General features: G+C 43.8%; 1 protein-coding gene across 1 annotated transcript; it reads left to right on the forward strand.

Annotated features, from left to right (window-relative positions):
* Nucleotides 1-200: 200 nt before the first annotated feature.
* SLC26A3 (solute carrier family 26 member 3) lies at nucleotides 201-20,139 on the forward strand (the record flags this gene model as incomplete). The annotated part of the gene is made up of 20 exons (XM_082310224.1): nucleotides 201-331; nucleotides 1,141-1,280; nucleotides 1,391-1,501; nucleotides 1,590-1,741; nucleotides 2,506-2,670; nucleotides 3,373-3,525; nucleotides 4,298-4,380; nucleotides 5,683-5,830; nucleotides 5,965-6,078; nucleotides 6,190-6,267; nucleotides 6,719-6,814; nucleotides 7,838-7,944; nucleotides 8,204-8,273; nucleotides 8,357-8,449; nucleotides 9,837-9,932; nucleotides 10,531-10,764; nucleotides 12,189-12,243; nucleotides 12,745-12,890; nucleotides 13,689-13,751; nucleotides 20,044-20,139. The coding sequence occupies 20 exons, from the start codon at nucleotides 201-203 to the stop codon at nucleotides 20,137-20,139; spliced, it is 2,331 nt and encodes a 776-aa protein (XP_082166350.1).
* Between the last annotated feature and the right edge of the window lie 657 nt (nucleotides 20,140-20,796).

Below are 20,796 nucleotides of genomic sequence, written 5' to 3' on the forward strand. Positions count from 1 at the left end.
GTGAAACGGGTGTCTCAACCATCTCTCTTTTGATCTTCAAAGGTGGTAACGCTCGGTTTCAAGTTCACTCATCTATGCTACGACTACCCGCCCTACAGTACATAAGGAGCTAACCCTGTTCTTCATTTCAGGTTTTTAAGTGACTAAGGCCAGAGAGAAGCACACACAAGTTGCCATCCCCGCCTGACGTTTCAGGAGAAATGGTTGAACCTGTGGGCAACCAGTATGTTGTAGCCAGACCTGTGTACTCAGAGAATTTGTTCAATGAAGAGCATGAGAAATTGCACAGATACCATAAAACCTTTTGGGATCACCTGAAACTATATTTTCGGTAAGGAGATTTCTTTTTTTTTTTTTAAGTACAGCTCTAAGAAACAGCCCGCACTGCTGCTCTCAGACAGCATGAACTCCATCCTGACAACTTCCACCTCAGATTCCAACAAAGAAAAGGAAAACTCATTAACCAAATGCAATGTCAGATTTTTCTAAAGAATTTTAGCTGCTATTACCCTTAAAATACCCTTCCTATATTTGTATCCCAGGCAGCTTCTATTTTCCTGGGCACTTGGCAGCGCACTCTCCAGGGAGACCTTATTGCAGCCTTTCAATACTTATAAGAAAGACGGGGACAGACTTTTTAGCAGGACCTGTTGCAACAGGACAAGGGGCAATGGTTTTAAACTAAAGGAAGGTAGATTCAGAGTAGGTTTAAGGAAGAAATTTTTTACGATGAGGGTGGTGAAGCACTGGAACAGGTTGCCCAGAGAGGTGGTAGATGCCCCATCCCTGGAAACATTCAAGGCCAGGTTCGACGGGGCTCTGAGCAACCTGATCTGGGTGAAGATGTCCCTGCTCATTGCAGGGGGTTGGACTAGATGGCCTTTAAAGGTCCCTTCCAACCCAAACTATTCTATGACTATGATTCTATGAAAATTTTGTCTGGAAGGGACCTCTGGAGGCCACTGGGTCCTCCTTGAAGCACAGCTGTCAGAGCAGGTTGATGAGAGCTGTGTCTGGGTGAGATTTTGATCTCTGGCAGCCTGAACCTGAATGCTTCCCCCTTTGTTTCCCCTCCAAAGACAGGCTGCGACTCAGCTGAGGCGTTCACTGATGGAGCTCTGTCCTCTTGTGTCTTTACAGCTGCTCCCCACAAAGGGTCAAAAAAATTGCCTTGGGTTTGTTTCCCATCTTCTCGTGGCTGCCAGCATACCGCTTCAGGGAGTGGATCCTGAGTGACATCGTCTCTGGCATCAACACGGGGCTCGTGGCTGTCCTGCAAGGTACGGCCGGGAAATGTGTGCTCTGACACAGCCTGCAAGGAGGTTCAAAGGTACTGCTGGCTTCAGCCTGTAACACACACATCATCTTCCCTGGGTCTCTGTCCTTGCAGGTCTCGCCTTTGCTTTGCTGGTGAACGTCCCCCCTGGTTATGGACTCTATGCAGCATTTTTCCCTGTTCTGGTCTATTTTGTCTTTGGCACATCTAGACATATCTCAGTGGGTAAGTTCAGGCAAAGCAACCGCCCTCATCACTGGTGAAGAAGTACACGCTGCCCTCTTAGGTCTAATGAACACCTTGTGCTGCTCAGGTCCCTTCCCCGTCCTGAGCCTGATGGTGGGAGGAGTTGTCGTCAGGCTGGTCCCCGATGCTGGAAATGGCACTTCCACGAATATCTCAGCAATAAATGAAGAGAGGGTGATGGTTGCTGCATCTGTAACGTTCCTTTCTGGGGTTTTTCAGGTTGGTAAACATATCTGTGTGTGCCTATACGCGTCTATATGCATGTATATGAATAGGTGGATGGTGGACTGGCCTTCCCCTTTGGTTTCTGCTGGTGTAGTCACCACAGTAATTTCCTTCCATTCCTACGTAACTGACCTTGGCTCACTGATTAGGAGACATCCGCCCCCCTCCAGTGACCAGGCACTGATTCATGCTGTGAAATCCCTGGCTTCACCCAGATCTGAGCCTACAGCCCACACAACTGCACCCCACCTACAGCAAAAACCAATCTGCTGGATAGGAAAAAAGTAGTTGTGAGAGTAATGTGAATGACGCAGACACACCAAGGGGAATAAAAACTCTATCTCATAATAGTAAAGTACTTGGATTTTTCTTTTCAGGAAAAACAATTCCTCCTTCTTTCCTAATACAGAATTCCTACAGTTCCTTCCTTCCTAATATATTAACATATTTGTACTTCATGAAACACTGGTACCATGTAAAAAGATGGGTACCGAAAACCCTAAGACTAAGGATGTTTATTTTAGCTATAAAATAAGAATAGGTTTTAACTGCTCTAGCAATTACACTCATTAGTCTTATGCCCCCTATTGCTAAATCTCGACTTTTATTGCAAGTCTGGTGACAGTATTTTCCATAAGCACTGGATGTATGGGGTTAGGTGAAAATCTTTGTTTCCATTAAATATAGTTCTCTTTGTTGCAGAGCTTGCTTAAAAGCACGAATAAATTCAACTGATGTATGGTCATTTTGCGTTTCAGTTGCTTCTGGGAATTCTCCAGTTTGGATTCATCGTTATTTACCTATCACAATCATTAATCAGTGGTTTCACGACTGCTGCAGCTATCCATGTTGTGGTATCTCAGCTGAAATTCATGTTTCAACTACCTGTCCCTGGCTTTAATAAACCATTTGGCATTGTCTATGTAAGTGCTAAGTGTTCGTTATTTGCTAATGCTATTGAAACCTGTGATTCATATCTGACCATATATCACAAGGCAGTAATAACAGAACTCAGCATAAAAACAAGCAGGAGGAAACACAAGAAAACAACATAAGAGATGTGTTATTAGTACATGACCAGTCTTTAAATTTATTGCCAAACACCAAGTTACACCCCGCTGGTCTAGTTAGATAATATTTCCTATTGTGTGTTAGCATATTTTAATTAAGCGTTTGACTTTGCCTCAAGCATTTAATTATTCATTTTTACTGGATTGATATTATATATATTTTATGTGGCTATCATTCCATGAGAGCTGTCAGATGAGAAAGGAGGAAGGAGAAGGACAGGAAGAAGGAGTGGAGAGAGGCACCTGCTCAGTAATTCCCATTGCTCACGCTTCCTATTGCACACGTATGTGTTGCTCCGACCCTCCCTCGGTGGGTGGCCAGGAGGAGAGGGTCAAGAGCCAGTGGGAAGGGTCTTTCATGGATGCTTTTGTCGTTTGGACGATGCACATGCACATTCATCAGGTCTTGCAATCCACATCACGCCACAGGGAACAAATCCCAACCGCCGTAATCCTTAGAGCAATTCAGATACAGGCCCTTCTGGAAGGGATAGTGCTACTATGCCAGGGCGTTACTATTTCTAAAGCACCACATGTTTCTTCCTGATTTTGCAGACTCTGGAGAGCGTTTTCAGCCAGATCACAGAAACAAACATCGCTGACCTTGTCACATCCATTCTTGTCTTGCTTATCGTATTTGTGGTGAAAGAAATGAATGATCGATACAAAGCAAAGTTACCAGCTCCCATCCCGATCGAACTCCTTGTGGTAATGGTCACTTCTCTTTGATTTTGCAATTGCTCCATCACTATAGTGACACGGGAAGCAGCCTTTTAACTATTTCTTCTCCTGTTCTGCATTAAACAATGGGTTATCATTTTACCTATAAGGAAAAATCGACAGCGTTCATGAGCTATTGTGAGATGTTTTACCTCTACTTAGTTGTTCTTAACTGAGTACATCTATAGTAAGATGTTATAAACTATGAATTTTTTCCTTGGATGAAATTGGCTGCAGCACCAGCCGGCCGCAGTCCCACAGCTGGGGCCCCTCTGCACCGCACCTGCAAGCAGCCACTGAAGTCCTGGCCATCCGTGGTCAAGCACAAAACAGTTTTGCCTTCCAGCAGCAGAGGGTTTTGCCCCCCTCCCCAAACAGCAGAGGGATGGGGGAAGCCTCACACAGGCAGCAAGCTCCTAAAGTCCTGGAAGATGTTGCTACAGATGCGGGTGGTGCTTTTTTTCCCCAGAGTTATTACAGCACCTTGTTAGAAAACATCTGGGTTTGGGTGGGATGTTCTCTGTCGTTAGTGAGATATTTTGATACATTCTCCGTGTGATTTATGAACATAAAGCTATACCTGTAAGGTGGCTTAGGAATGACATCTGAACAGCAAAGAGATGTGCAGACTTGGGGCATAATTCTGCCACCAGTGAAGAGACTGGAGGGGATGTGGGAGAGGGAAGGAAATGTTTTTTAATAGTTTCTTCATACTCTTGCTTGACTGTGCCTAATGGAGATGGGGTTTATTATCTTTCAGACAGTCTTAGCAGCACTGGTTTCCTATTTCCTTAACTTTGAAGAAAAATTTAACGTAGCTGTTGTTGGAAAATTAGAAGAAGGGTAAGTGATTTGCTTAAAATTCACCAGTGGAGTAAAATGTTCTCTCCAGTTTGTCAGTGCTAAATTGGTTCAGCTCTGCTTTTTGATTAATATCATCTGCTTCATCTTCTTTCAGTAGGTAAATAAATATTTCACTCTCAACAACATGAGAACACGCTTTCCATAGATAAAAATTACTCACTAGAGCACATCTACACAAAAAAGAATACGCTATGACATGAAATAATTGCATGCTTCATTTTCTAAGACAGCTGTTGAGCAGAAGGTTACTATTTGTCCCGTTTACTGAGCTACTCACTCCTGAACCCCTCCATTTCCCTCAAAGTACACGCATGGTTCAGCAGCCACCACCAGCCCTGGGAAGCCACCATGACACCATACAGTCCTCCCGCCTGGTCCCCTGCGACTGGCCGCCAGCATCTCCCCAGGCACTGTTATCCTCAGGAGGCCTCAACATCTGCTTCTCCAGGAGTATATCCATACAGAGAATATATATTCATATATAGAGTATATCCAGCTATGCCAGAATTTTGGCCTGAAGAATTAATAGGCACACATCAAGTTAAAAAGAGGGAGGAAGACATTTACTAACTAGGATAGCAGAGTGCAGCCAATTACTCACCGGGGCACTCTCAATTGCTTCTTGTAGCCCCGGAGGTGTTAGTGGATGAAGTTTGCAGAGGAACAGCTATTTCTGCTCAAGAGTCTCCATTCTTCAGATTTCAGGTCACTGGGGGGAGAAAAAAAAAGCCCAGAGAGGAATTCTCCCTAGGATCTGCAAAAGCCCCTGATCAAAGGAGCAGGAAATGGCAAAGCTAAAGCACCTAGCAGACAGCCTGAGAGACTAGTCAATATTACCTGAGCTAGTAAATATTTGTTCGGCTGTCTGAAGTGCTTCATTGAATCGTGCAGGGGTTTTTTTTTTGGTCACAATTAAGTGAAATCCTTCCGTGTGCAAATTGCTTGTGCAAGGGCCCCAGCGTCACGTCAGATCTTACCTCTATGCATAACTAGAAGGCAGAACTGTGCATGCACCTCAGACAAAATAAGCTGCGGCTGGTCCTGGCCAAGCAAATGAACCTGCTGAGGCACAAACTGAGTCCGGTGTGGATAAACAGAGTCCCTATCCCAATCAGGGATTCCCCAAAGTTTTACAGGGTTCAGATCCACAATTATGTGCTGCACCTCACCAAAGTGCCCAAAGTGCTAAGACACTATGAGCTGGACCACTGCCTTGCTCGCTTGCTTGACAACTTGTCTCCTTGGGCATATCCTTAATGAGTAGAGTTTTTTGTCTTTCAGATTTCAAGTGCCTGTTGCACCTGATGTAGGTATCCTCCAAAAATGTATCGGTGACAGCATTTCCATCGCAATCGTTGGGTTTGCAGTAGCCTTCTCCGTGGCTAAAGTGTATTCCATCAAGCATGACTACCCAGTAGACGGCAACCAGGTAGGTGGATAACACAGAAGTCAATACGGTGCTTTTGTCAATGGGAAATAAATCATTTTAGGAATACTTTGCCTTGTGAGTAACTGTTATGAACTAGCTTTTAAGAACAATCATCTCTTTTGTTTTTATTTCAGGAACTAATTGCTTTTGGGCTGGGTAATATAGTTGGTGGATCATTCAAAGGATTTGCCTCCAGCACTGCTCTGTCAAGATCAGGTGTGCAGGAGAGCACAGGAGGCAAAACACAGGTACAGAAAACAGATCATGATGGTGTCTAATGCAAGAAAGCTCTCTTTTTTTCCTGGATGGCCATAATGCCTTCGGGCACTTATTCATGGTGGAATTGTTCTCTCATGCAGATTGCTGGCATTATCTCAGCTTTCATCGTCTTGATTGTGATCTTGGCCATTGGGTTTCTCCTGGCACCATTACAGAAGGTATTCACTGGTTTCACCTAGTGCTTCCTCCTGCTTGCCAAAAACAGGGCTGCTCTAGGAGTCACTGGGAGCATCCATAGGCTTCAGTGGGAGACAAACAGGATTTTGCAAAGCTTGGATCTTCTTCCCAGATTGTGACAGAGAGGACCACTACATCTGGTCCTTCAAAGGGAACGCAAGCGCCCAAACACCAAACATCACAGCACCAGCTTTTAGGTGCCAAAAATAAGTGGGATTGCAGCCTGAAATCAGACACCTGCACTGCACCATGGCTAGGGAGACTCCAGTGCGATAGATGGGGCACCCTGACTTGCAGCAGTGACACACCTTGAGGAGCTGCCTGGCCTTTCAGCTGCACTTTGGCCCTATTTATACGACCTTCTAAGTCTTAATGTTCAACATTTGCTTTGCTTTCTTTAAAATTCAACATATATTTTGGTCTTTTTAACAGTCAGTCCTTGCATCTTTGGCTCTTGGCAACTTGAAAGGAATGCTCATGCAGTTCAAGGAAGTAGGCATCCTATGGAGAAAGGACAAGTACGACTGTGTAAGTTGAGTCTCATAAGCATTCAGGAATGAATTAGTCTGGGAAAGTAATCTATTATGCAAGTTCATTTACAGGTTATCTTTATTTTTATATCTGCCTTACTTCACTGAATGGAAAGTACAATAGTGGTATGCCTTTTTCACTCTTGTACACCTTGCTCATGTTTTCCATTTTGTCCCACTTATTTTGAGTCAATTCTCTCTCCTAACTTCTCTTGGCAATGTTAATTTTCATCTATTTCATCAAAATCTATTAAAATACAGTTCATTATATAAATCAAATATAGAAAGAAGTTACAGAAAATGTCTAAATACCCACTGCATTAGCTACATATTCAGGGACACTTTCTCACACTCATGCAGCACATTAGGTGGAGGTTACACAGCAAAAAAACAAGTGGCAATCATGGCTCGAAGGATTTACTCCAAATGGCAAAGTTTGTGGCTGGAGGGTAGGACTGCTTACCTCTAACACTCAGAACATTTAGGCTCTTGGCTTCCTCATCAGCCAATTCCTTGTGTTCTCAAATGGTTCCAGACCTGCTTTCCCAAACAGTTATTTACCACGTGAAAATACTTTGAGATCTGTGATTAAAAAATACTCAGTATTATCTAGTCACTTGTGCTTATCAGTCACATACATTCACAGCACCTGCATTTGCCTGGTTTGATACCCAAAGCACATTTACAACTCTCAGCTTTACCTGGATCCTGATTTACTTGTAACCGTGCCTTTCTGCTGAATTTTGATTGAACGTTTAGTGAACCACCTATAGAATATCCACACTTCTATTATTCTAAGCCTTTATTGTATAGAAATTGTCATCCCTAGAAACAGTCCCTGGTGCTAGTCGGTGAGTCTGGCCCTGTTTTACAAGAAAAAAACTAGGAAACATGAAAGCCCTCACCAAAGGCAGATGGACAGCCTGGATCAGATCTGAGATCTGCTGCTGCTCCAACCCTGGGCTCACGACCCAGGTCCTTGACACTCTCCTAACTGCTGCCATCCACCTGCTCGTTACAGGTTATATGGGTGGTGACTTTCTTAGCTGCTGTTTTTCTTGGCCTGGATATTGGGCTAGCAACCGCCGTGGCGTTCCAGCTGCTGACCGTGGTGATCCGCTCCCAGATGTGAGTACTTGCTGGACATGATGGCATCTCAGGGCCTCCTCTTATAAATTAACTCCCCCTGTATAGAGAAGGCCAACAGCCCCGTGCCTCGGTCAGGCCAGCAACTGTGTATGGAAAAACCATTTACAGGCATAAACCCTGGGATGCGGGGTCCCGTTTCAGTCTACCACTGCAGCTGAGGTTGCTTTCTCTGATCCTTCCCTTCTGCCAGGTTTCGGTACAGGGTACAAATAATTGTGTGTGTGTGGTTTTTTTGCAGTCCAAGCTGCACCGTTTTGGCTAATGTTGGGAGAAGTAACATCTACAGAAACAGGAAGGATTACAGTGATGTAAGAAATGTTTCTTTTATTACCTGCTGCATCTGTGTTTCTATAGCAGGCATCGTTACTGACACGTTTGCTTTATTACATAGATCTATGAGCCAGAGGGAGTGAAGATTTTCAGGTGCTCATCTCCTATCTTCTTCGCTAATATTGAATTCTTCAGAGAGAAACTCATCACTGCTGTAAGTGTCTGGGGCTGTCATTCTGAACATATGAATTGCATGACATGTTAAGGGTGAATACAATTTCCCAACAATGACTAGCTATACAGTCAGTCCACAGTTCAAAGATGAATTTTTCTTGCATTATTAAAATACTGTTTCCGCTACTGTAATCTCATATATACGCACATACCTCTGAGAAAGAGACTGACTCGTGCTGAACTTGTACCATAACAAGGTACATACATATATTTAAAGTCCTTTAGAAAAAAGTACTGCAAACATAGATACTATAAAGAGACATTATTTTATTTTATTAGCATTTATATTATTTACACCCAGTAAATGCTAGTTTACTCATCTTGCCCCAAAGAACATAACCTCAACAGTCAGAAGAAAAGCTGAAAGAAATCACACTATCAAAAAGGTCTTAATTTCTTCCATGACAAACTGGGCGAAGGCAGCCTGTCTTTCCGTAACCAGCACGGAGAGCCAGGACCCCTGAGTCCTCACTGCGGCAGAGAGGCCCGCCATCCCCGGACTGAACTGAACTTGCACCCATAACCTCCCCTTCCTGCTGCTCTTAAGGGGGGGTCAATAAGCAGCGGCTGCCCTGAGCACTGGTAATGAGCAGCTCGTTGTTCACCTGAGGGACTGAAACTGGCAGAGGAACCAGGGAATCCAGCACGTTTGGGTCTCCACGTGCTTGGCTTTCACCTCAGAAGAGCCTGAAGGGTTTTTTCTGTGAGTGCAGATGCTCACACCACTCTCTCTCCTTACAGATACAGGCACTTATAACGCCTTTCCCCTCCGCCCACTAGATAGACGAGTCAGAAGGCTCGCAGGAATTTAGCTGTTTTGTAACCCTTATTAGCCTAATTTACCTGCCGTCTTATTTTGTTAAAACCAGCTAGCAGGTTCAAGAGGCATATGCAGCCAGCATGATTAACTTTGTCTTTCTCCTTCAAGAAAACAAAATGATGTGTATAGGACCCACGCTGCAGTCAGGTGGCACAGAGCAGATACAACCTGTGAGCTCTCTGATCTCAGTAGCCTGGATGGCCATCTCATAATGAAGATGAGTAGGACAAGCTCTGGGCTAGCCAGCATGGTACCAGCCTGCTGGAGTTACTGGCCTGTGCTACAGCATCATCACTGCTATAATGCTGTCCATGCTGGTGTCCTAAAGCTGGCACAGGTGGGCCTGCCCGGTTTGCAGTCATACCTGTAGACTTCTTCCTAACCAGGAAAAAGAGCCCTTGCTTGAATTGGTGAAAAGTGGTAGGCAACATTAAGTCCAGACCATGCTCATCATGACTGTAAAGAAAAGCCGCATGAGATGCTGTGTCCTTCCCCTGGTGTCACTGGGTTTGGGTTTTTTTAATTATTGAAAGTACTGTTTCTGCAGGTCGGCTTCAACCCACTGAGAGTCCTGAGGAAACGCAATAAAGCTCTAAGGAAGATGAGAAAGATGCTGAAGAGAGGAGAGCTGCAAGTGACACCTGTATGTAAGGCAACTCCACCCAGGAGGGTTAAGCAACCAGCTCCCTGGCTTGAAGTGGCAGAGAACTGCCTCACAGCCTCCTGTCCTAATTAGATATGCTATTGCCCAAGTCACCGCTTCATGACATAAACACGTTTCAAAAATAGGATTTTAAATGGCTCTCACAGTAAGAGACCTATAGCTTTTCCATGGGCAGAGCCTGTATGTCCCCACTGGAGCTTTGTTTGGCATCAAATGGCAAGATCACATCCCACAGAGGTGGTGTTCATACTGCATTAATGCTAGGATAAAGCTGGTTTTCTCTCAGCCCAAATCCTGCATGTTTTTTGGTGACTTCAGGGAAAAATAAAAGGCCATCATTAACTGATTATGATGACTAAATGCTTAATGAGAGGAAAGCCAACATTTCCAATCATCTCCTTCAGATGAGGGAGAGGCAGAACTTTTTCCAGTGTAAAGTGCAGGTGGGTCCTGCTCCATCTTATAAGTACATCAGCTTTGCATTGCCACCACTATCACCCTTCCATAAGATGCACTACTACCCTGGCTGGGTCTTAAAAAGAAGTATTAATTACGCAACTTTTCTCTGTCAACACAGAAAGGATTGATTTGCATGGCTAACCATACACATGAGTCAGATGAAGAATTAGACAACAACAGGATAGAGGAGCTGGACCAGCCCACCAACATGACAGACTTGCCCATTCAGATCAACTGGGGTGCTGACCTCCCCCCTGGCATCACTGTGCCCCAGGTCAACATCCATAGCATCATTTTGGATTTCTCAGCAGTGTCCTTCCTTGATTTTTCTGCCATGAGAATCCTCCAAAAGGTAATTCTAATTCACAAGGCAAACTGATCATATGAAAGAAAAACATATGAACGTAGTTACACTTGAGGGATAGGCTTGAGGGAAGGGATGGCACCCAGAGGGACCTTGACAGGCTTGAGAAGTGGGCCAATGTGAACCTCATGAAGTTCAACAAGGCCAAAAGCAAGGTCCTGCACCTGGGTCAGGGCAATCCCCAGTATCAGTACAGACTGGGGGATGAATGGATTGAAGCAGCCCTGAGGAGAAGGACTTGGGGATACTGGCAGATGAAAAATTGGACATGGGCCAGCAATGTGCTCTCGCAGCCCAGAAAGCCACTTGTACTCTGGGCTGCATTAAAAGAAGTGTGGCCAGCAGGTCAAGGGAGGTGATTCTGCCCCTCTACTCCACTCTCGTGAGACCCCACCTGCAGTACTGCGTCCAGCTCTGGGGCCCCAGTACAAGAAAGACATGGACCTGTTGGAGCGGGTCCAGAGGAGGGCCACGAAAACGGTCAGCGGGCTGGAACACCTCTGCTATGAGGAAAGGCTTGAGACAGCTGGGGTTGTTCAGCCTGAAGAAGAGAAGGCTTCCCTTCCAACCCAAACCATTCTGTGATTCTATTCTGTGTTTCTAGTTTGCTTCTTAAAAGCATTCCTGTATGGACTGGAAAGTCGTTGGCAACTTTTGAGTTTATGTGAATTTTAATGTACATTTTCCATAGAAAATGTTCAGGAAATGGATTAAATATTTGACCTAAATTTTCTTGGAATTAGAGTGTTGGCTGAGGCACCCTTTCTTCACCGGGTAAGATTTTGGGAAGCTTTACAGAAATGAACATATGAAATATGGCTTTAAACACCAGGCTGGGAGTTGGAGGATTCGAGTTTCATCTCTCCTCCTGCTCTCGTTTCCCAGGATGACCTTGAACAAAGCAGTAAGAACAACATTTTCAAACAGTAGTAGCTAAAGTTAACTATCTAGAGCCACATAGGGTGTGTAAATCTATTTCCATAGGAACTCAACACCCGCCATGTCAGCGGGAACTGTAGTTCTGCTCAAATTCCCAGTTGTAAAAATCTCCTCAGAACCTTTTGGAGTCTTAGTTTCATCATGTGTCAAGTAGGTATAATAAAGCCATACAATTTAAAAAAAAAATCTTTTTCACTGTGGGCTAAATGTATTTAATACTGCCCCTTTTCAAAAGGATCGTTCATGCCACGCCACTGCCATGTGAAGAGATCATCCTGCCTCTAAGTGCAGCAGAGTTTGAGTTTAGAGCTGCTTACCATCATCGATCTTAAAAATCTTAAAGTGGTTTGTTTATATTTGCTGTGGCTAATAGTGATGGCTATTATGGCTATTATGGCTAATAGCCATAACCATAATGGCTGTTATCAGCAAAAATAGCAGTATCTAAATGATGCCTCTTTCTGGTTTAACAGACTTTGAAAGAATTTGTCCGGATCGACATCGACGTTTACATTGCAGGGGCACATGGTGAGTACTTGCCTTTCCGTCAGCATCACCACAGATGCCTCGTCCCACTGCCTTCCCCATCCACCACCGAGCATGGCTGCGGAGGATCACCCCAGTTTTACCTTCCAGTCTTGGATAGCAAACAGATCCAGCTGAGCAGAGGAGTCATCCCTCCCATGCTGTCCCCAGCGGGCTGGGACCACGCACAACGGCTCATTTTACCTACGGCCACCGCTGTGCTGTACAGCTCTGGGCTGCGAGACACGCTGTCGGGCAGCCTGGATTAGACATGAAATAAGAACCAGGGCTCAAATTCCTTTCTGCCTGGCATTGAGCAGGGCAGCACTGATGGGCATTTATATCCCATCCTCTCCACATCAGTAAAGAGGAACCCATCTGCTCTAATAAATAAAACAGTGCAGTATACCAGAAATTCCTGTGTTCACCCAGTGGATACACTATTTCTCCATTTTCAAGCCCTGCAGGTCACTTACTTTGTGCTTTGGTTTTGTTCCCCTGCAGAGGGCTTCCTGGACAAACTGGAGAGAAGTGCATTTTTTGACGAGGAGATCAAGCCATCCATGTTTTTCCTCACCATTCATGATGCTGTTTTACACATTTTGCTGAAGAAGGACATAGCCAGCTCCCCCAAATTAAAGCTCGCTGAGGTAACACTACAGTTGTCATCTTTCACTACCGTAGTGCCTTTACATTACTCACAAGCACCCAAGCCTGCTCTGCGTAGCTAGCTGTGTGCTCTATACCAAGTCTATATTTAAAAAGTTAATGATTAAAACTCAGCTGGTTTCCAATAAATTTGGAGAGTAAGAGTGGTCCCTGGTCCAGGTGCCTGGCAAACCACTAGTGAAAGGAGTGAATAATTCCCACTGGAGACTGGCCTGGCTGTGGACTTCACTTGAAGCTACCTCCTTGGGAAGAGCGTGGTGCGGGGGCAAAATCCCGGCCCATCCATCGGCAGTCCTCTGTCGTCACCCATCCGGCGGGGACTGCTGCATATGCTGCAGCGGCTCTTGCAAGGCAGACTTGATGCTGCTTGCATGTAGGCTTCCCAGGCCTGTCCACCTTCAAAAGGAGTGCTAAAGTAGTGCAGATAAATTAGTACAGCCAAGTTTGGTGTTGGCCTTTTTGGGAGTGTTCTTAAATCAAGAGCAAGAAAGGATCCCACATATGTTAAATCTGTTTAAAAGTACCAAACCCAGAATGCTGCTCACCTGGAAACTGTCTAATCCCACTTAGCTGAACTGGCTCAGCTCTTCTGCACTCACCTGGAGACCTGGTGGGAAGCATAAAGGGCTGACAAGTGAGAGCTTCCTTCCTTCCAGGTCAACTTCCCAAGCATGTTCCAGAGATTTAAAAAGCAAGACCTTCTTCAATGATGTGAAAAAGGAAAAAAGAAAGAAGCAATCCATTTCCTAACCCACAATTTCTTGTGTTCGTTGTAGGAGAAGGGTAGCAGCAACAACTATATCATCATCCCCAGCAACGCACTGCGCAGCCGCGAGTGCACGGTAAGACTCCTGCCTCCGGTAGCGGCACTCCAACTGTAGGAAACGCGGCCCCAAAAGCCTCTCACAGGAACTGCTAGGTCACATAACAAAAGCATCTTCATCCCTGAGCTCTTGTGTCAGCCCAGAGTGGAAAGCATCCAGACAGCTTATTGATGGGATTTGACTTAAGGCAAAGCCTTACAGGAGTAAGACACGTGGGGCTCTGCTCACAAGCCTTGCCTTGCGCACCGAGGGTCTGCAGAGGGAAGGTGGGCAAAGGCCATCTCACCAGGCTCTCACCTGGTCTCCTCACCTGTCCGCCATGGTTCTCCCATGAGGAGCTCACTGGTAGTGTGTCCATGTAGCAGAGATGTCAGTATTGGTCGCATCTCTCTAAGTGTCTCAGGCAGAAGGGGAGCCTGGAGACAGGGATAAGAGCGGGACACACACAGCCTTTCAGCATGGACTTAAAGAGAAGGGCAGTATCCAGCACACGGCAACCCCATAAGGAAAAAATGACAGACCACAGTCTTCCCACACAAACGCTTTAGAGGAGCAAATTCCTACATATCACTCACCAGAGGGCACCTACCCTGGCTATTCCTTACAGAGGGTGACATTTATTTCCTTTTATTTCCTACAGATTCCAACAGAAACAAAATTTTAGATTTGATTTTCTAAACATAATATCCTCCAGCAACACAACATCACTTACAGAAGATGAATGCAGATGCAGTGATGAGCATGAAGATGGGAGGATACTTTTATATACCTTAAGAAGGATTTACTACACATGGTTACGTTCCAAGTTTTGGAATGGGCATGTTAGTCTTCATGTGTCTCTGTATATATAGAAATGTATTTATGTACATACATGGAGGCTAAAATCACACACATTTTCTTATTTCATACCTTGCTGACAGCCTACCCACAGAGTTGAAGAAGCAGGTAACGTTAGCCCTATTTGCATATGCTTGTACATATCGCTGTATTATTCTGACGGTTTGTAGACAACCTGTACAGTTACTAGAAAATATATAAACATTTGAAATCTTGTAATTTATAACACAGAATAATAGTTAGGGGTGATATTTTATCTTCAGTTTGTATATAACTTGTATAAAGTTTTCCTTATGGTTTGTAAGATACCTAGTAGACCGAGTTATTAAACTTGTTTTCAGCTCACTCCCATGAGCGTAGTGTACGCAGTGACCACTATATCTGCTGTAAAACATGAAGATTGTTCAGGAAAGACACAGCATTTTCAGATCCAAACATGATTCATTGATTTGGTTTGGGCTGGTACAAAGTGCACAAGAGAGGATACATTTATCGTGAACTATTAAATAACGCTTTTGGTAACTCTGCATTGCTGGCTGCATTTGTCAATATACCATCGAGGTAGTTTGTAATCAGTGAGCCCTGGGATGTGTCTCCCGGAGCGTGGGCAGACGCACGGGCCCAGAACTCGGCTCGGGAGGAGCTGTGGGTGCGGAGCTGCCAGGTGGGCAGCCTGAATTGCCCAGGTCTCTTGGACGGAGGCACAGAGGACTTTAAGTTAAAGAGTCTACTCTGATACTCTAGTCTGCACAGCCCAGATGTACAGCTGCCGTCAACTCCTGCTGGAAGTCTGAGGCTTGAAGATGAACTACATCACACCTTTCAGAGAAAAAAAAACCAAACCCCAAAAGTGACAGAACTTTCAATTTAGCATAGCAAGTGCTGGAGGTATAAAAATCTTCAGCCCAAAGGAAAATGGAACCATTCCCAGAGTCTGAAAGAAAGAGCAGTCTGAAATCACAAGAGTTTTTAGTTTTCGAGCCTAGTTCTGACTTTCAGCCAAGCTGGGGTGACCAGAAGAGTGCATTTGTACTTGTATTTAAGAAGGGCTGAAGAGAAGGAGAAAGTGCTCTGGGTAAACAAGAACCACAATTTTTGTCTCCATAGCATGCAGGACTTCAAAACAAAATTTGAAGGAAAACCAGACAGGAATAAGTGGGGAGAAATGCAGCTTGGTTTTATAAAAGGTACACATACACATGCCATGTTCACCTGCTACCTTCATTTAGAAAACCGAGCTTCCAAAGGGAAATGCCATAGATGTCACCTCTCTGGACCCGAGCAAAGCCTTCCATGCCATGCCAATGGGCAATTGTTTATGCCTTTGGAGAAGATGGGATGCCTAAAGGCACTGAAAGGTGAAGACAGATTATGCTAAAGAGGAGGTGACAACTAGAAGCTTCGAAAGGGAAGTACCAGGGTGGAGGGAGCACTGATCTGTTAAATATTTTCATTAATTTTATTTTTTTTAATAAAAATCTGGAGTTATCTGATGAAAGCTGCTAATGAAACCAAGCTGGAATATTAAAGTGAGGAGGCTCTGAATACAGAAAGAATGAGGTGACCTTGAAGGCTGAGGTAAGAGAAGTTCACTGTTCAGAGAGCACACTCATGCGTTTGCAGATGAATAACAAGCTGCGGTTCTGCGGTGGGTGATCACGCGCCCAGAATGGCGTGGGAGAGGCGGCCTTGGGTGGCAATCCCAGCGAGGTCTTACCGAGCGCTTTCCACAGACGTCAGATGGATGGCGGGCAGTTGCACTAGCCTGCTGCTCTTCTGAGCGTGCCACAGCAGACTTGCTGGCTACGTCAGGTACCTGTCACATGCCAGACAACCAGCACAACAGTACCTGAGAATAGGTACAACCAGGACATCGCCGAATTGCCTTTCTAATGCAGTTTTCCAAAAAAACATAGATTGTATCAGAACAGATTTTCCCAGCAGAATGAGGAAGATATTAGTGCTACTGTGCAATGCACAGGGGACATTTCACTCGAAATACTCCAAACTTCAGGACTGAGCCCTTAGGTTCAAGAAAGATGAAGTCAAACTGCAATTAATGAGGAAAATTGCTATGAGGATCTTTGTGGAATGGAGAGTCTGTACCTAAGGACTGGCAAAAAGAGATATAGATACATCAGGGATTTAACCTAAGAGAGTGGAAAGGCTATGCAAGATAAAAAACAGTATTGTCCTATGAGAAAAAGAAAAAATATACAAACTGGCCAAATGTTAAACATAAGCTAGATATTAGAAGATGGTTCCTAATTTTTACAATGGTGAAATTCCAAAACATCCTTTCCAGTTAGAATAAGAGGAGCAAAAAAACTAAACTACTTTTAAGATGAAGCTTAACATATTTATGAAAATCATGATACCACATCATACCAGTGGAATCTGGACTTTCCGACTGGGGCTGTTCCTCCCAGTCCTGGGCTCGTGTGCACCTACGCAGACTCAGGCAAACATCCCTAGCAAAAGCAAGTCAGTCTGGTGGAATACCACATACCACACTTCAACACCAAATTGGATTTGCTGACAGGCTTCAGGTTAAGAAAAAAATATTCTTTTCTAAATTGCACTTCTCGGAACAATTCATTTCAATATTAACAACTCTTCTGATATAGCACAGTGCCCCAGAGCATAAATCCCCCTTCCAAAAAACCTCGCCATTTCTTAAATGGACGGGAGACCTAGATAGCCTTAACCACAGAGCCTTGCGCTCTCATGGCACACATCCCTACCAGCTACTTGTCATCCTCTTAAATCACCCTGCTCCTTATGTTTTATGTTGACAACAGTATTGTATTTCTGATGCATTATGCGCTTTCCCCCTCCAAGTACGGGTTATTTCTGCATTCAAGTCTCTGTTACTCTAATACTAACATTTCTCTGGGCAGTTTACCCTCATGCAGATTGTGGCACATACATCTTGCTCCATTGTGGGATATTGTGGTGACGCAGATTTACTGGCTTATTCTTGAGACAGGCACCTTTGGAAACGTAGATATTTATTGCTCCTCCATTGGGCACTGTTGCTGCTCAGCTAGAGCAATACCATATACGGCTTTTTAATATTTTACTCAATAGTAAGCTAAAAGGCAAATTTCATACCCGCTTTCTTTTTGGAGAGCTGACAGGTATGGTGTCAATTCATCACGTACCCTGAGCCTACCTCTCCTCAGCACGTTGCAGACGCTTGGTAACTAAATAACAGGCATTTTATGGCCAGCAAAAGGGGTGGAAAACACAGAAGCCATGGAGCCTGCGATGCTCAAGCCTACTCTCAAGCCTCCTTTTCACTTTTCAGTGCAGATGAGATTGCCTGTGTGAAATCTAGAGACAAAAAATTCAAAGGTCTTGGGCCGAATGTAAAAAGCATTATAACATACAAGACTGTATTTTGCTCAATTTCAAACTAAGTTTCTGTTAAGGAAAAAGCATCCTTAAGCACTTCTTTACTGGAAAAGAAATGCGACTCTCAGTTCTCTGTTCCTCATCCCTGTGCTGAACGCGGACAGCTTGCTTTTCTCACTCTTTTTTATGCATCTGCTCCCTTCTGCTTCCTAAGAAAACGCCTGAAAGTTTACCTGATCCATAAATGGCAAAGACCGAGCGCAGGACTCTCATTAGCACTTATGTGATTTTATTTAGCGTAGGAAGTAATTCTCCATAAGTTATCTTGGAGCTGTGTTCAAGCATTGGTTTTCACAAATAAAACTGAAGAAAACTCTTGTTGACTGACACATATTGACATCTATTTAAAATTACTCATTCTGGGTTTTTTTAAGCCATTAAGCTGAAGTTCTTTTGTGAAACATTACTACATAAAAATGGAAACATTCCTGCCCGCTTGCATACATTATCACTCTTTCCATTAACAGAAGTGTTATCACTCCTACTAGCCCTTGAGAATCACTTGCATTCTGTTATCAAAATGAATGATAAAAGTTTCAAGATGACTGAGCTGATGTGCCAGCTTCCCGCTGCTATTCCACCCACACCTTTCCAGACGTATGTTAGATTTTTTTAATCTTTTAATCTCTTGTACTCACGAACTGAGTCAAAACTGATAACAATTTTTAAAAAAAAACAACAATTTAATGCCCCATATTTAAAGAACAAGGAGATACAACTCAGAGTAGGAAAAGCTTCTAAAGTTGCCCTGTTTTATGGCTAGGTCAAGACTAAAACAAGCTTTAAACTTCATTATTCTCACTCACATTGCCCAAGCAAACGCAGCTACTTCAGTTTACAAACCGGTCAGTATGAACCATTAGTGTGAATATAACGTACCTGAACACAGCGAAGAACCTCACAGTTGTGAGGGCACCGTCACTATATGAAGATGATTTAACAATTGCTAAGAATTGTTTTTAACACCATAAAATAAAAAACAGGGGAAATACAACTTGTGTAATACTGACATTTCCTTTAGAAATGTAGTCAGGATGAAAATGAATATAAACCTTGCACATTTTGCTGTTGCCTTGGACCCTGCAGTGTCATACACATGAACCGGGAGAGTTCAGACTTCTTTCCCACACGTTCACCGTTACGCTGCAGCTGCGGCCCGCTGCGCTCCTCCAGCGTCCCAGCCCTGCCAGCACCTCCTGACGCAGCCCTCTGCCTGCCTCTGTCAGCAGCGCGGCACTGCACGCAGAGAGAAACGCCACAACATCAGACGCAAGTTTTACAGAGCAGAAAATGCTTTAAGAACAGAGAGGTGTGTTCAGACTCGGTCCACAGGGAAAGCGTATCCCCAAACGGGCTTCTGAGAACACTTGACTTCAGATAATGCGGGAGACGGGTTTTCTCCCTTACTACGTGTGCAAACTCTAACACGGAATGAATACGAGTTACTGCCACTTCAGTTTTTAACAAACAAACAGAATTTGAGACTCCTTTGAGAGCAGTAAGTGAAAAGAAGGGGAAACTCCATCTAGTAAGGTTTTCTAATTCTGTTGGATCAGATTTTTTAAAAATAATTCACATCTTTCATTTTTCTTTTTTAAAAGGCAAGAAAAATCACTTAACACATCTAGGTAACCAATCTTTATGTTAATAGTATTTTTAAAAAACACCACCAAACACAAAGTGCATGTTCACGCAATTAGCCTGCTTGTTGTAAAGTATGCATGGTTTCAGGCAATCCTTTGAGCAAAGTTATAGATGGAATTGAAGATAAAGCGTAAGGAGACAAGCATCTAAACCACCGATGTTTCCAGGCCGCCTGCTGGTGTCCCTTCATTCCTTCCACGGTGGCCACAAACCATCACCAAACCCCTTTTCATTCCCTTGTGTGACATTATTAGAGGAACCTACAATGGCTGACAAATTTAAATGGCGTCAGAGTTGTCTTCAAGCCTTGAGATCTGCTCAGCAATGCCTCGGGAGGGAGATCACTACCCCAGACAGGGTTATTTATTCAAAATAAATATAATTAATTCAATGCAAATGTTTGTTTTTACAGGAAGACGTAAGTAGGAATCCAAAGAATTCGCAAGTACGTCTCACCATTTCTAAGACCGTCAATTATACAATTAAATACAATATACGGCACTTCTGAACTTCACACTGAAACAATCAGGTATTTTGCAAAAAAACCCCAACCAACTAACTGAACAAAAAAAACCAACCCCAAAACGTGCCCCAAGCCCCATAAACAAATTAAAAAGACTGCTAACATAAGGTTTCAACCTATACAGATGTTTTTAACTTTGTAAATGTGAAAGCAACAACATTACCCTTAGTTACATAGGTATACTTAATAAATAAAAAAAAATGGATTTAGGTCTTCCTATACAAGCAGGACACAGAGATTTGACCCAAGTCCAAGCCCTGCCTACAAAAGACTTTTCAGTAAGTCCTCTATCACAAAGACTTTAGGTCCACAGTCACTAAGCAATGCAAGGGCTCCCACTGAATTTTGGGGTAATATGTCATCGTCCGTATGACATGTCACCTTTGCCTCAAATAGAAACAGAAACAGATTCTCGCACATTCTCTACAGTGACATACATTTATCTTTTGTGCTTTTTGACAGAGCAAAGGCTGCTGTTGTCCCTTAATCAGTCCAACTGCCTCAGCATTTTCAGAAAAGAACTTTATCAGTAACTTCAAGAACAGCAGTGGACCCAGAATTATGAAGTTTGAACCCTTCACGTTTCACCACAGACTGGGTAACATAACAAACGAACGTATGCAACCTGACTTATTTCCAAAA

Source organism: Platalea leucorodia (assembly GCF_965183815.1).
Source record: "Platalea leucorodia genome assembly, chromosome: 4".
In the NCBI taxonomy this organism is placed as follows: domain Eukaryota; kingdom Metazoa; phylum Chordata; class Aves; order Pelecaniformes; family Threskiornithidae; genus Platalea; species Platalea leucorodia.